Source organism: Pristiophorus japonicus, chromosome 18, assembly GCF_044704955.1.
Source record: "Pristiophorus japonicus isolate sPriJap1 chromosome 18, sPriJap1.hap1, whole genome shotgun sequence".
Taxonomy (NCBI): Eukaryota; Metazoa; Chordata; class Chondrichthyes; family Pristiophoridae; genus Pristiophorus; species Pristiophorus japonicus.
Window position 1 is genome coordinate 100,452,725 of NC_091994.1, and position 12,718 is coordinate 100,465,442.

At 46.3% G+C, this 12,718-nt stretch overlaps 1 protein-coding gene across 4 annotated transcripts in view; it reads left to right on the forward strand.

The window, feature by feature from the left end:
- The window catches only part of LOC139228935 (multiple epidermal growth factor-like domains protein 6), a 487,750-nt gene that overhangs the window by 419,767 nt on the left and 55,265 nt on the right, over positions 1–12,718 (forward strand). For all 4 annotated transcript variants that reach the window (XM_070860470.1, XM_070860472.1, XM_070860471.1 and 1 more), the window contains 4 exons: positions 196–324; positions 1,169–1,297; positions 3,271–3,405; positions 4,580–4,714. In XM_070860470.1, the coding sequence (XP_070716571.1) occupies positions 196–324; positions 1,169–1,297; positions 3,271–3,405; positions 4,580–4,714 (528 nt within the window). The remainder of the gene's footprint in view (positions 1–195; positions 325–1,168; positions 1,298–3,270; positions 3,406–4,579; positions 4,715–12,718) is intronic.

The following is a 12,718-nucleotide window of genomic DNA, read 5'->3' on the forward strand; positions in this document are numbered from 1 at the left end:
TCCTCAGCATGGCACTGCAATGTCAGCCTAGAATTATGTACTGAAGTTCCTGGAGTAGGACTTGAACCCATAACCTGCTGATTCAGAGGTGAGTGTGCTGCTCACTGAGCCATGGCTGACACAGTGCATACTATGTGTACTGTGTTTGGTGAGTCATTATCTGCTCTTTCTCTTTTCCTTCCCTTATCTTTCCAGCTTGTCCGGAAGGAACATTTGGCAAAAACTGCAGCTTCCTGTGCAAGTGTAAGAACGATGCAACTTGCGATCCACTGGCTGGGAAATGCCGCTGCCCTCCGGGAGTCAGCGGTGAGATGTGCGAGGATGGTACGTTGCTTGAACATTACACCGCGGTAAAGATAACCTTGATTGTTGCACCATAGCAACCTCGTCTGGGGTACAATCTCCTCGGGGGCTCCACAGATACTCCGAAGAGTCGGCCTAGGAGTTGCCAACTCTGGGCGTATTCCTGGAGGTTTCATCACGTGACCTCCTGCCTCCAACTACCCCGACCCCAGGCTCTTGTCATTGGTCCATCCGTCGGGCGCACTGCCTTCCCACGGCCAATTGGAAAGTGAACCCAATTGGATTCATTTTGACTGTCAATCAAATAGCCTTTCACCCTGCACCCCATCTACAATATTTTTATAATTAATAAATGAAAGTGTTCAAAGACATTTTTTTTTAAAACACTTAATGCCGCTATAATTTTTCTCCTGGGTCGCTTTGTGTGTATGTGTATGTGTATGTGTATGTGTTTGTGTGTGTGTGTGTGTGTTTGTGTGTATGTGTGTGTGTTTGTGTGTGTGTATGTGTATGTGTGTGTGTCTTTGTGTGTATGTATGTGTGTGTGTTTGTGTGTATGTGTGTGTGTGTGTATGTGTGTGTGTTTGTGTCCGTGTGTATGTGTGTGTGTTTGTGTGTATGTGTGTGTGTGTGTGTGTATGTGTGTGTGTTTGTGTCCGTGTGTATGTGTGTGTGTGTGTATGTGTGTGTGTGTTTGTGTGTGTGTTTGTGTGTGTGTTTGTGTGTGTGTATGTGTGTGTATGTGTGTGTATGTGTGTATGTGTGTGTGTTTGTGTCCGTGTGTATGTATGTGTGTGTGTGTGTGCGCACGCGTGCTTGTGCGCAAGACTGGTTGATGTCCAGGACTGACCGCCTTTCCCTTCAGGCTGCCCCAAGGGATTGTACGGGAAGGGCTGCAACAAGAAATGCAACTGTGCCAACAACGGACGCTGCCACCGGATCTACGGAGCCTGTCTCTGCGATCCCGGCCTCTACGGACGCTTCTGCCATCTACGTAAGTCGGGAGAGTTTTGTTCCTGCTGTTTGTTTGTTTGTTAGGAATTACGAGGTGACAGGATGCATTGTTGTTCCTCAAGACAGTGAATACCGATCATGGGAAGGTGGTGTCTGACGACCTTGATTGAATTTTTTGAGGAGGTTACGAGGAAGGTTGATGAGGGCAGTGCGTTTGATGTCGTGTATATGGATGTTAGCAAGGCTTTTGATAAGGTCCCACGTGGCAGACTGGTCACAAAAGTGGGATCCAAGGCAAAGTGGCAAGTTGGATCCAAAATTGGCTCAGAGGCAGGAAACAAAGGGTAATGGTTGATGGGTGTTTTTGTGACTGGAAGGCTGTTTCCAGTGGGGTTCCGCGGGGCTCAGTGCTGGGTCCCTTGGCTTTTTGTGGTACATATCAATGATTTAGACTTGAATGTCGGGGGTATGATGAAGAAGTTTGCAGATGATACAACAATTGGCTGTGTGGTTGATAATGAAGAAGAAAGCTGCAGACTGCAGGAAGATATCAATGAACTGGTCAGGTGGGCAGAACAGTGGCAAATGGGATTCAATCCGGAGAAGTGAAAGGTAATGAATTTGGGGAGGGCTAACAAGGCACGGGAATACACAATTTGCTAAAGACTCTGAAGTCCAGCAGATAGATGTGGTGGGCGGGATGGCGACATGGACTAAAACCATGTTCTTTCACTGCTGGGGCCTGGATTCAAATCCCAAGTCAGACCTCCCAACCCACCCTGTCACTGAGCGACCACATTCACTTACACCTCATTACTTCATTTAGTATCAAAGGGAGTAAGTGAAGGGTTTGGAACAGCCAAAAGCCCCTGGGGCCTCAATTGCCAGTTTTGGTTGTGTCTAGATTCTTTGGCACCTGGAGAGTTTCCATCCTCGTAAAGTGTGGCTGGGGTTGGAAGGTCTGCCGAGGGGATGAAGCTCTCTGTTGGCTGGGCCTTGGGATCGAAGAATGTAACGTTTATTACAGTTTGCTGAATGCTGCTTTACTGAGGTGTTTGTGGGTCCCAGCTGGTTTGGCAATGGTACAGAGCATCACACAACCGATAAGGAGCACATGTACAGACAGTGATAAACCAATAGGTTGGGCAGTGGCACTCACTGTAAAATAGAATGGATGAATGATACCAGAGTATAAGGTCGAGGTTTATTGCAGCTTCAAGGCTGCTAGAAAGAAAGATACTGCCTTTCTGTGTCATTTTCACAAACTCAGGACGTCCCAGAGCGCTTCACAGCCAATAAAGTACTTTTGAAGAGTAGTCACTGTTGTAATGTAGGAAACGTGGCAGCCAATGTGCGCACAGCAAGCTCCCACAAACATGATCAAATCATCCATTTCAGTGATGTTGGTTAAGAGATAAATATTGGCCAGGACATCGGGGATTCTTCGAAATAGTGAGGTGGGATCTTTTACATCCAACTGAGAGGGCAGACAGGGCCACAGTTCAGTGTCTCATCCGAAAGACGGCACCTCTGACAGTGCAGCACTCCCTCAGTATTGCACTGGGAGTGTCAGCCTGGATTACGTGCTGGAGTCTCTGGAAGGAGAACTCACAAAGTGGAGACGCGGGTCAGGCAGCATTTATTGCCTATCCCTAGTTTCCCAAAGGGTATTAAGAGTCAAGCACATGGTGTGGGACTGGAGTCCCGAGTAGGCCTGACTGGGTAAAGATGGCTTGTCCCTTCCCTGAAGGACATTGGGGAGAACCAGTTGGGTTTTTACAGCAGTCTGGAAGCTTTTATGGCAATTTTCTGATATCAGATTTATTGAAATTGCGTTAATCACTGGGCTCACAAACCATATCCCTCATTTCATGTTGTTTTAGTGATTTGGATTCAAACCCACTGTGATTGAAGTGTTGTAATGTTTTTACCTGAAGTCTTCACCTGAGAACCAAGTGTCCATTTTAACCACGACCAACCATTTCTTTGTTCTCCCCTCCTCTGCTCCCCCAGCGTGTCCAAAGTGGGCCCACGGGCCTGGCTGTTCCAACGAATGCCGGTGCGAGCAGCGCAACACGCTGGAATGTAGCCGCAAGGACGGACACTGCACGTGCAAGCCCGGTTACCATGGCGTCACGTGCCACAACGGTGAGTGCCAAACCACGGAGAACGTCAAGGGTTTGAAGATTGGCGACGGTAGTGAAACATTCTGTGGAACACAATGGCCCCTCCACTGCTTGGGACAAGGAACGCCGTCTGTGGAATGCGCCTGGAGATGTGGACAGATCCGCGGAAATTCCTCCTACAGATGGGGACACCGGGCCAGCGGGATTAGTGTTAGAGTGCTCCACTGGCACTGACATGACGGGCCGAATGGCTTCCTCCTGTGCTATAACTGTCTCCAGTTCTAATTACCAGATTAGTGGTATGGATTGGCTTGATAATTGAAGATTGTAGATAACACTTTTTATTGCTCTGTGAAAATGTACTCAATATTTTCGACAGATTAAAAAATTTGGAATCACCGCCCCCATTGACTGCTGCGCAAGACCATTCGATGCACGTGGCAAAATGGCTGGGACAGAGTACATAGGAGCAGGAGGAAGCCATTCAGCATTTCAAGCCTGTTCCACCATTCAATTCGATCATGGCTATTCTGTACCTCAACCTCATTTACCTGCCTTTGCTCCATTATCCCCTGATACCCTTATCTAATAAAAATCTATCCCGCTTTGTCGAGAACATTTCAATTGTCCCGACATTCACAGCCTTTTGGGGGAGTGAATTCCAGATTTCGATGACCCTTTGTGTGAAAACGTACTTGTTGATTTCTCTGCTGAATGGCCTCACACTAATGTTAAGATTATGCCCTCCTTTTTCTGGATTCCTCCAGCAAAGGAAGTAGTTTCTCCGTATCTACCCGATCGAATCGCTTAATCATTTTAAATACCTCGGTTAGATCACCCTTCAACATTCTAGACTCAAGAGAACACAGGCCAAGTTTATGTCCTCAGTGAAATACAGCTGGCAAATTCATCTCCCTGTCCTCCCTCACTTTATTTTTTACAATTCTATAAAAATCATTGATAAATTGTTCAACAAAACAGAACTTTGTGTAAAAGCCTGAAATAGTGATAGTTATTTTGCAGCGTGGTTAAATCTCTTTTTATTTGGGTTTACTTTAGAAAGGGTTGGATGTCGGCCTAGACAATCTAATAAAAGTCATCCAGTCCCCACAGGAATGGGTGAAAGCCTGACATCTTGTGGTTGCCTTGGATTTATTAAAGCTTCATCCTTTTTTCCCCTTTCCTCTTGTCCAAAGCCTGTGATCGCGGCTTTTACGGGGCTGGATGTAAAACCGAGTGCAGCTGCCCACCCGATGTTGCCTGTGACCATGTGACTGGCGAGTGCAAGATGCTATGTCCCAAGGGATATCACGGAAGGAACTGTACTCAAGGTACGTTTAACTTTCAACCCTTTTTAAACAAATTGAGAAATGTAGGTCAAGGGCCGTAATGCCACCAAGATTGAAAAGAATGATAGCATTAGACAGCCCAGAAGGAGGCCATTCGGCCCATCGTGCCTTTGAAAGAGCCCTCCAATTAGTCCCACTGCCCCGTAGCCCTGTAAATTTTTCCTTTTCAAGTCTATATCCAATCCCTTGGTGAAAGTTATTCTTGACTCTGCTTCCACCGCCCATTCAGGCAGTGCATCCCAGATCGTAAAGAAATTTCTCCTCGCCTCCTCCGCTGGTTGATTTGCCAGTGGAAGAGAAGACCAGATAAATCAAGAATTAGTGACTGGGTGTCACCAAGCTTGGGTTCTGAAAGGCAGCAGATTGCAGGCGGAAGGGAAGCTCCTGAGAGGCTGGGAAAGAATGAATTCGAGTGGGAGATGGTGCAACAGATCTTGATTTCAAGAGTGAGGATGAAAGGAGAAGGAAGAGTGTGCAGGGTGGAGGGATTTGCAGCTTCGGATGGACAAAGGAGCTATGACTATTGTTGTATTGATGGAATTGAGAGAGGCAAGGAAACTCGCAACCATTTCTGGCAGGAATGAGGCATTGAATGTCTCTCATACAGAGAGGATGATGGAGGAACAGGACACTGTCACAGGTCACGCTGTTTGAACGTGTTGATAGAAAGTCTACTGAAACACATTTACGATGTTGCTACACATTAGGGGTGATGCTGTCCTAATGGAGAAAGAAAGAATTTGCATTTATATATAGCCTTTCACGACCTCAGGAATCCCAAAGTGCTTTTTAGCCAATGAAGTAGCTTTGAAATGTAGTCACTGTTGTAATGTAGGAAACACGGCAGCCATTTTGCGCACAGCAAGCTCCCACAAACAGCAACGTGATAATGACCAGATAAGCTGTTTTAGGTGATGGTAAAGGAATAAATGTTATACAGAACTCCGCTGTTTTTCTTCGAATAGTGCCATGGGATCTTTTACATCCACGTGAGAGGGCAGAAAGGGCCTCTCATCTGAAAGGCAGTACCTCTGACAGTGCAACACTCCCTCGGTACTGTGCTGAAGGATCGGCTTAGATTATGTGTTCAAGTCTGTGGAGTGGGACTTGAACCTGCAAACTTCTGACTCAGGCGAGAGTGCCACCATTGAACCACGGCTGACATCGCTCCCAGCAGAACACCGTGCTCTTAGAGCACTGGCCAGAGTATAGAGGCTAGTGCGCTGTAGCCTTACCTCCGACCCGCGCCCCCACTGGGAGATTTCGAACCACTGATTCACTTATAGTGACCAGAGGAATCCTTACCTCATTGCTGGGGGACCTTACACTGCACCAACCAGAGGCTGTACCTGGCTTTGTTGACGGTGATCAATGCTGACTATGGCCGCTGATTTCCCAAGCGACTTTAAGTGTTTGGAGCCTTTGCATCTACAGTTCAATCCTCAAGCGGTGCAGTTTGTAATAAGATTGAAATAATAATAGTAGTAAACTTGCACTGTAAACTTGTTGTGAGATTCCCCTGGGCTGCACTGTGTACAGATTGGAATGATCTACAGTTAGTCAAGTCAGTATACTGACAGCGCAGAGAGGCAATATCTCAAGATAAAATTAACAGAATAATTCAAACAGACATCATCTTCCTGACAATCACTCGCTTGCAGCATCAGTGGAGAGGCCCATGTTTTCAATACCATGACACCATGGCAGATTCACAGGAAATAACAGCACGTCATCCTTTGGCTTGAAGAGACAAACATGGCCAAATCCAAACCGTCTGAATGTGATATTCACAAAGGCCATTTTGTGGAGCAAATTTCCCGAGGGGGAGAGGGAAATTCCGCTGGACAGCTTCACCTCAGACAGCTAAATGTAAGAAAGAAAGAAGGAACTTTCATTTCTATAGCGCCTTTCATGACCCCAGGAGGCCCCAAAGCGCTTCACAACCAATGAAGTACTTTTGGAGTGTAATCACTGTTGTAATATAGGAAACGCGGCAGCCAATTTGCATACAGCAAGCTCCCACAAACAGCAATGAGATAATGACCAGATAATCTGGTGTTTATTGAAGGATAAATATTGGCCAGGTCTGCACGGACACGATGGGCCAAATGGCCTCCTCCTGTGTCGTAGTTTTTCCAATGATTCTATGAGGGCACCAGGGAGAACACCCCTGCTCTTCATTGAATTGTGCCGTGGGATCTTTTACGTCCACCTGAGAGGGCAGACGGGGCCTCGGTTTAAAGACGGCACCTGCACTCCCTCAGCACCGCACTGGGAGTGTCAGCCTGGATGATGTGCTCAAGTCTGGTATGGGGATTTGAACCTATGACCTTCTGACTCAGAGGTGAGAATGGTATCCATTGAGGCAAGGCCAACACCTTAAAAGAAGGGAGGGAAACTGGAGGAAAAGAATAAACAAGTGGCAGCCTTGTTGTTAGGTAAGGAGTCTCCGTGACACATCTACATGGGAGAATGGGGGTGGGCGGCCTCCAAGCTACGATTTTGTGGTAACATCACTTGTTCCAGCTTCTGTGTATGTGTGTGGGGGATACTGTAGTGTAGTTACTGGACTAATAATCCACGCGTTCAAATCCCACCTGGGGAGATTGAGAATTTTAATTCAGTTTTTTTTTAAATCTGGAAATATAAAACTGGTTTCTGTAAAAGTAGCCATGAAGTTGTGGAGTTGTTGTAAAAACTCCCAACGGGTTCCTGCTGCCCTTACCCAGTCTGGCCTATAGGTGACTCCAGTCCCACACCACTGTGCTTGACTCTTCACTAACCTCTGAAATGGCCCAGCAGGCCACTCCGTTGTAACCAAGGCAACTATGGATCTCGAGAATTAATTTTAAAAAGTATGATATTTACGGGAAATGCGCACTGCGCACGAGTCTTGTATGTATGTGTCTTACATCTAGTGCACATCACCACTCCTCAAAGTGTCAAAAGTGTTTAACAAAAAAAAAGAAACATTTTTTTAAACTTTTTTTTTTGCTGACCTTGATCACCTGTCCCTCCCAGGAACCAGTGATTTACCAGTAGCTGCCAACCTACCAGGATCATGGGCCAACAATTAGCCTCCAATTGAACCTCAGGGTGTGCCTACTTAGACAAGTCGAAGCATCGGCATTAAAGAGACACGCCAGGTTTGGCTTAGCTCCATTTCAGCAGCTCAACCTCGCTCCAGACCCCAGACTTTGTGCGAGCAATGCCACGGGAGGTCAGCCCACCTTTTAAAAATAAACCAAAGTCTTTGCATGCCAACCCTGGCTTAAAGCTGCCAAGAAGATTATGTGTTACAGTCTGTGTATTTGCCAAGTTATTGCTTTGCCCTTGGTCACCAGAGAAATATAAAAACATTATGATACTAAATATTATAAATCATAATATTACAGCTTGCCGAAACGATCTAGGAAACTGTGCTGTTAATGAAAACCAGTATCAATAGTCATGACAGAGTAGTAACTTAATAAATTATACTCACTCTCATTTCGTCATCCTATATGTTAGTAGCAATGCTCCAGATCCTCATATTAATACAGGATTACTGGAGTCAATCTTTGATAACGACACGTGGCATTGTAAAGGTTCTTGTGAACTGGAGCAGGCAGGCAGGCCAATGCTTCTGTACACTTGGGAGACTGCGACTAAATTCAACCCAAACCAATAGATCGAATATCCCCTCTGGCCACGAAACCTCTCACCCCAGTGAGCATGAGTCCATGGTACAAGGTAACTCCAGCCTGAGTCAGCAGTCACGCTGGGCGCCCTTCTGATTTTGGGGTTGGTCTTGAAATTACACTGTAATCTTAGTGTGCTCGTATGAAATTCCCTCAGCTGACGTTTCGGCAGAACGCTAACTTGTTTCTGCTCAGTGGGCCGACCCTAACCAGGCATTTTGGGGTACATTTTTAATATGTGCCGCGTGGCATAGACGGGAGGTAGTGGCTCAAAAAATAGCCTTCTGTCGACCGCCATCTTTAAAGTGTCGTTCACCGGCCATCAGACGGCCTGCCTCTTTCAGGTTGTAGCCCCCTTTAAATATGACTTGCATATGAAATTGACGGGCAGGAAAAGACCAGCTGGTCCATCAATCTTGCCCCACATTCTATGGTGGGTGGAGCATCGTGACTGGCCACTTCTCATACCCCCCCTGCACCCATCCAATGTCTGGGAGAGGCAAGACTCCAGAGAAAAAGCCTAGGGCCAATAAGGGGAAAAAATACTCGGGAAAATTCCTCTCCGATCCCCTCAGTAAGGAGATCACACGGACCACTGCAATGGACCCCGGTTGAAGGGTAACTTGGTGAAGGGTGTGCTATTTGTTCTCCGCTCAGCGTTACCGTGGGTTACGGCAGAAGAAGCACCAAATAGGGACGTTTGAAATTATATTTGTGGGGTCAGGAGGAGCAGGAATTCTCCAGAAGGATAATGTGGGCTGCTGTCTCCCCGAGTTCTCTCCCAGTGCAATTGACAACCCCCAGACATACCCAGATCGGCCTCTGGGGTCCCCGATATTGCCCCGGCCTGGAGCCAATGAGTTGGCGCAGGGACGCCTGCAGCTCGCTGACGGGATGGGCCAGGACTCCCGCCAGAAGGGTTGGCTGGCCAGCGCGTTCTGCCATTTTGACGCCCGATAGTTAAGATTTACCCCTTCATGTTCATACACTAATATTACGATGGGTTTTCAAGGTTGTTGTACAACTTGAACAAAGAGAGTTTTACTCTGCACCTAGTTTCCATCATAACCGAGATTGGATTCCAGTACAGTGCTGAGGGAGTGCTGCATTGCGGGAGATGCCGTCGTTTGGATGAGATGTTAAACCGTGGCCTTGACTGCCTGTTCAGGCGGACGTGAAAGATCCCATGGCACTTTTTCAAAGGTGAGCGGGAAGTTCTGGTGTCCTGGCCCAACTGTGACCCCTCCTCCAACATCACGAAGCAGGTTAACTGGTCACTGAAAACCTTTGTGGGTCCTTGCTGTGAGCAATTTGCCTGCCGTGTTTGCCCACGTAATAAGAGTGATTATATTTCGAAAAGTAATTCATTGGCTGCGAAGTGCTTTGGGATGTCCTGAGGATGTGAAAGGTGCTGTGTACAATGCAAGTTTGGTCTTTCTTTCCCTGACCCTGGATGCCAATCGCTGTGCTTCATTCCCCAACGGATGTCTTTAATTGAGTGAGCACAACGCTCTTTTGTTGGCCTAAGTATCTGCTCCAGTTAAGTGAATAGAATTTACAAGCCATGCTCCCACTTAATCCATTCAATTAATCTCCATTGAAATCCTTACCAATTAATTATTACCAGATGATTTTCAGTTTAACTTAAATCCCTCGCCTAAAATTGCTTGATTGTCCAGGAAAGAAGGAAATAGCTCATGTTGCAACTCTTGAGTTAAGAACTTGCATTTATATAGCACCTTTCATGACCTCAGGATGTCCAAAATGCTTTACAGCCAGTGAAGTATTTATGCAATGTAATCACTGTTGTAATGTTTGAAACCCTGCAGCCAATTTGTGCATGGCCAGGTCCCGCAAACAGCAATGAGATAATGACCAGATAATCTGTTATAATGACGCTGATTGAGGGATAAATATTGGCCAGGGCACATGTAGAGAGTATGACAATGTAGAGAGATAATTACCTTCCATTTAACACACATGGAACCGAACTCCAAGTACTTTATGGAGGGATGTAGAGAGAGCTTTACCTCTTCACCGATTAGGGAATAAGGGGTTATGGGAAGCGGGCAGGGAAGTGGAGCTGAGTCCATGATCAGATCAGCCATGGTGTTAAATGGTGGAGCAGGCTCGAGGGGGCCATATGGCCTACTCCTGCTCCTATTTCTTATGTTCTTATGTACAACATATGCTATACTTGAATGCTTTTAGGAGCAGTGCTTTGCCTAGTTCTGGTTCCATACTGTAACTAACCAATGTGCTCAATGGGACAGTGTAATGGGAGCTGTGAACTGGATCTATCCCTTACTTTTTGTATTGAGAAACCTAGATGAAAGACCAATAGCGGTGGTTAGGTTTTAAACGTTAGTCGGTTATGAGAGAAAGGTGAGATTGGTGGGGGGGGGCATCGGTGAGATGGCAAGTGCCATAGTTTTTGAGATCTTGGGAATGAATGGGTTGAATGGCTTCTTGATGGGATAGTGTCGAGAATGCACTATCCAACATTAGCTCTGATCTGTGAGACTTAGATTGGATAGTCTAGAGGGAGCCTTCCATTTAACCCAACTCCAATTGAACCTACACCAAGCTTCATTGTGACACGAGGTTCAAGGTGGAAATCTTCTCCTTTGAGCTGTCATCCCTCACCTCCACACACGTGCAAAGGAAATAAATCTGTAACCCAAGAGTATGCAAAAGGGCCAGAGTTTCTAAGGGGTCAAAGACCACAGGAAGGTAAGGCATGGGGATTGTAGACCGTTCAGATTCACACACTTGGATTGTGATGGCGTCACTAATACACTCTCCATCAACAAAATTGGAAATATTCAATCGGAGAATTTTTTCCAACGCGCGCCGATCTCTTTGTTCCGCCTGAGGTACAGGAAATAACAGAAATATTTTGTAGAAACAGTTGGTTTGCGGGCCACTGCGAGGGTCTGGAAATGCTTAGAGCCTTGCTAAACAAGCAAAGATACACATCTGCCATCAATTAGAGAGGAGGAGAGCATAGGAAAGAAGCCATGTAAAAGTGCAGAAAGACAGAGTGACCTCAGACTGAGCTGTGAGACACGACTGTCGTGTGTGAGGAGTGCAGGACGAAAACATAGGAGATAGGGGTGGCCTGACGAGTATGGGACGAGACAACAGAAATAGCTCAAGGGATAAAGGACAGAGATATGGGAGCAGCATAAAGTAAAACAAAATATGGAACCGGGGACGGATTATGTCACGATAACAGATACGATGCCAATATAAGGAATATGGAAATAGGATCAGCATAAGGGATCTATAACTAAATACATGATATGCAAATAGCAAAGGAATATAGGACCATAACAGATATGATGCCAATATAAGAAACATGGGACTAAGAATATAAGATTAAGGTACACAATATGGGACCAGCTTTAGGAATATGGGAGCAGGACAAGGAAACAACATTAGGTTATGGGACCGTAATGCATATGAAACCAGCATAAAGAATTTAGCACCAGGATATGGAGTTCCATTGGGATTCAGCCTTGGTGCCAGTCAGAATTTCAAGGCCTACATTTTCCTTAAAGTATGGCACATTGTACCCAGTGATATCCTACTACTAGTGCAACAACAACTTGCAATTATATAGCACCTTTAATGTAGACTGTATCACATAGGCACAAGGAGAAAAAATGGATGTCTAGCCAAAGATGACATTGGGAGGGATGAGGCTCTTCACGGAGGAGCGAGAGGGAGAGGGTTTTAGTGAGGTAATTCCAGAGTCTATGTTATGGCCTTGGCAGCTCAAAGCAGGAGCACCAATGGTGGTGCCAAGAAGGAGGGATTCGCGAGGATTGGCGAGTTCAGTGGGTGGAAGGGGGGTGTTTGTAGGGTTGGGGGATGTGACAGAGAAGGAAGGGGTCAGGCCATGGAGGAATTTAAACACAAGATTAAAAATGTTACGGTATTGGGGGAGCAGAAGCCAGTGTAGGTCAGTGTGATGGACAAGCAGGACTTGGTGTTGGAAGGACATGGGCAGCACAGTTTTGAAGGAGAATGGTGACTGGGAAGTTGGCAAGGAGGGAATTGAAATAGTTGAGTCTGGAGGTGACAAAGGCATGGATGAGGGTTTTAGTGGCAGATGAGGGTTCCCTGATCTCCCACCATAACTTGGACAGAAGATTGGCAGAGACCCTGGAGAAATGGAGTCAATGGCCGTTTATGCCATTTCTCCGGCATTTCCGACCGTCTTCCACTGACGTTACAGCAGGAGCTCAGAAATATCCCTGCAGAAAGTCCCGGCAAGTGTGAGGTAGGGATAGAGGTGGGC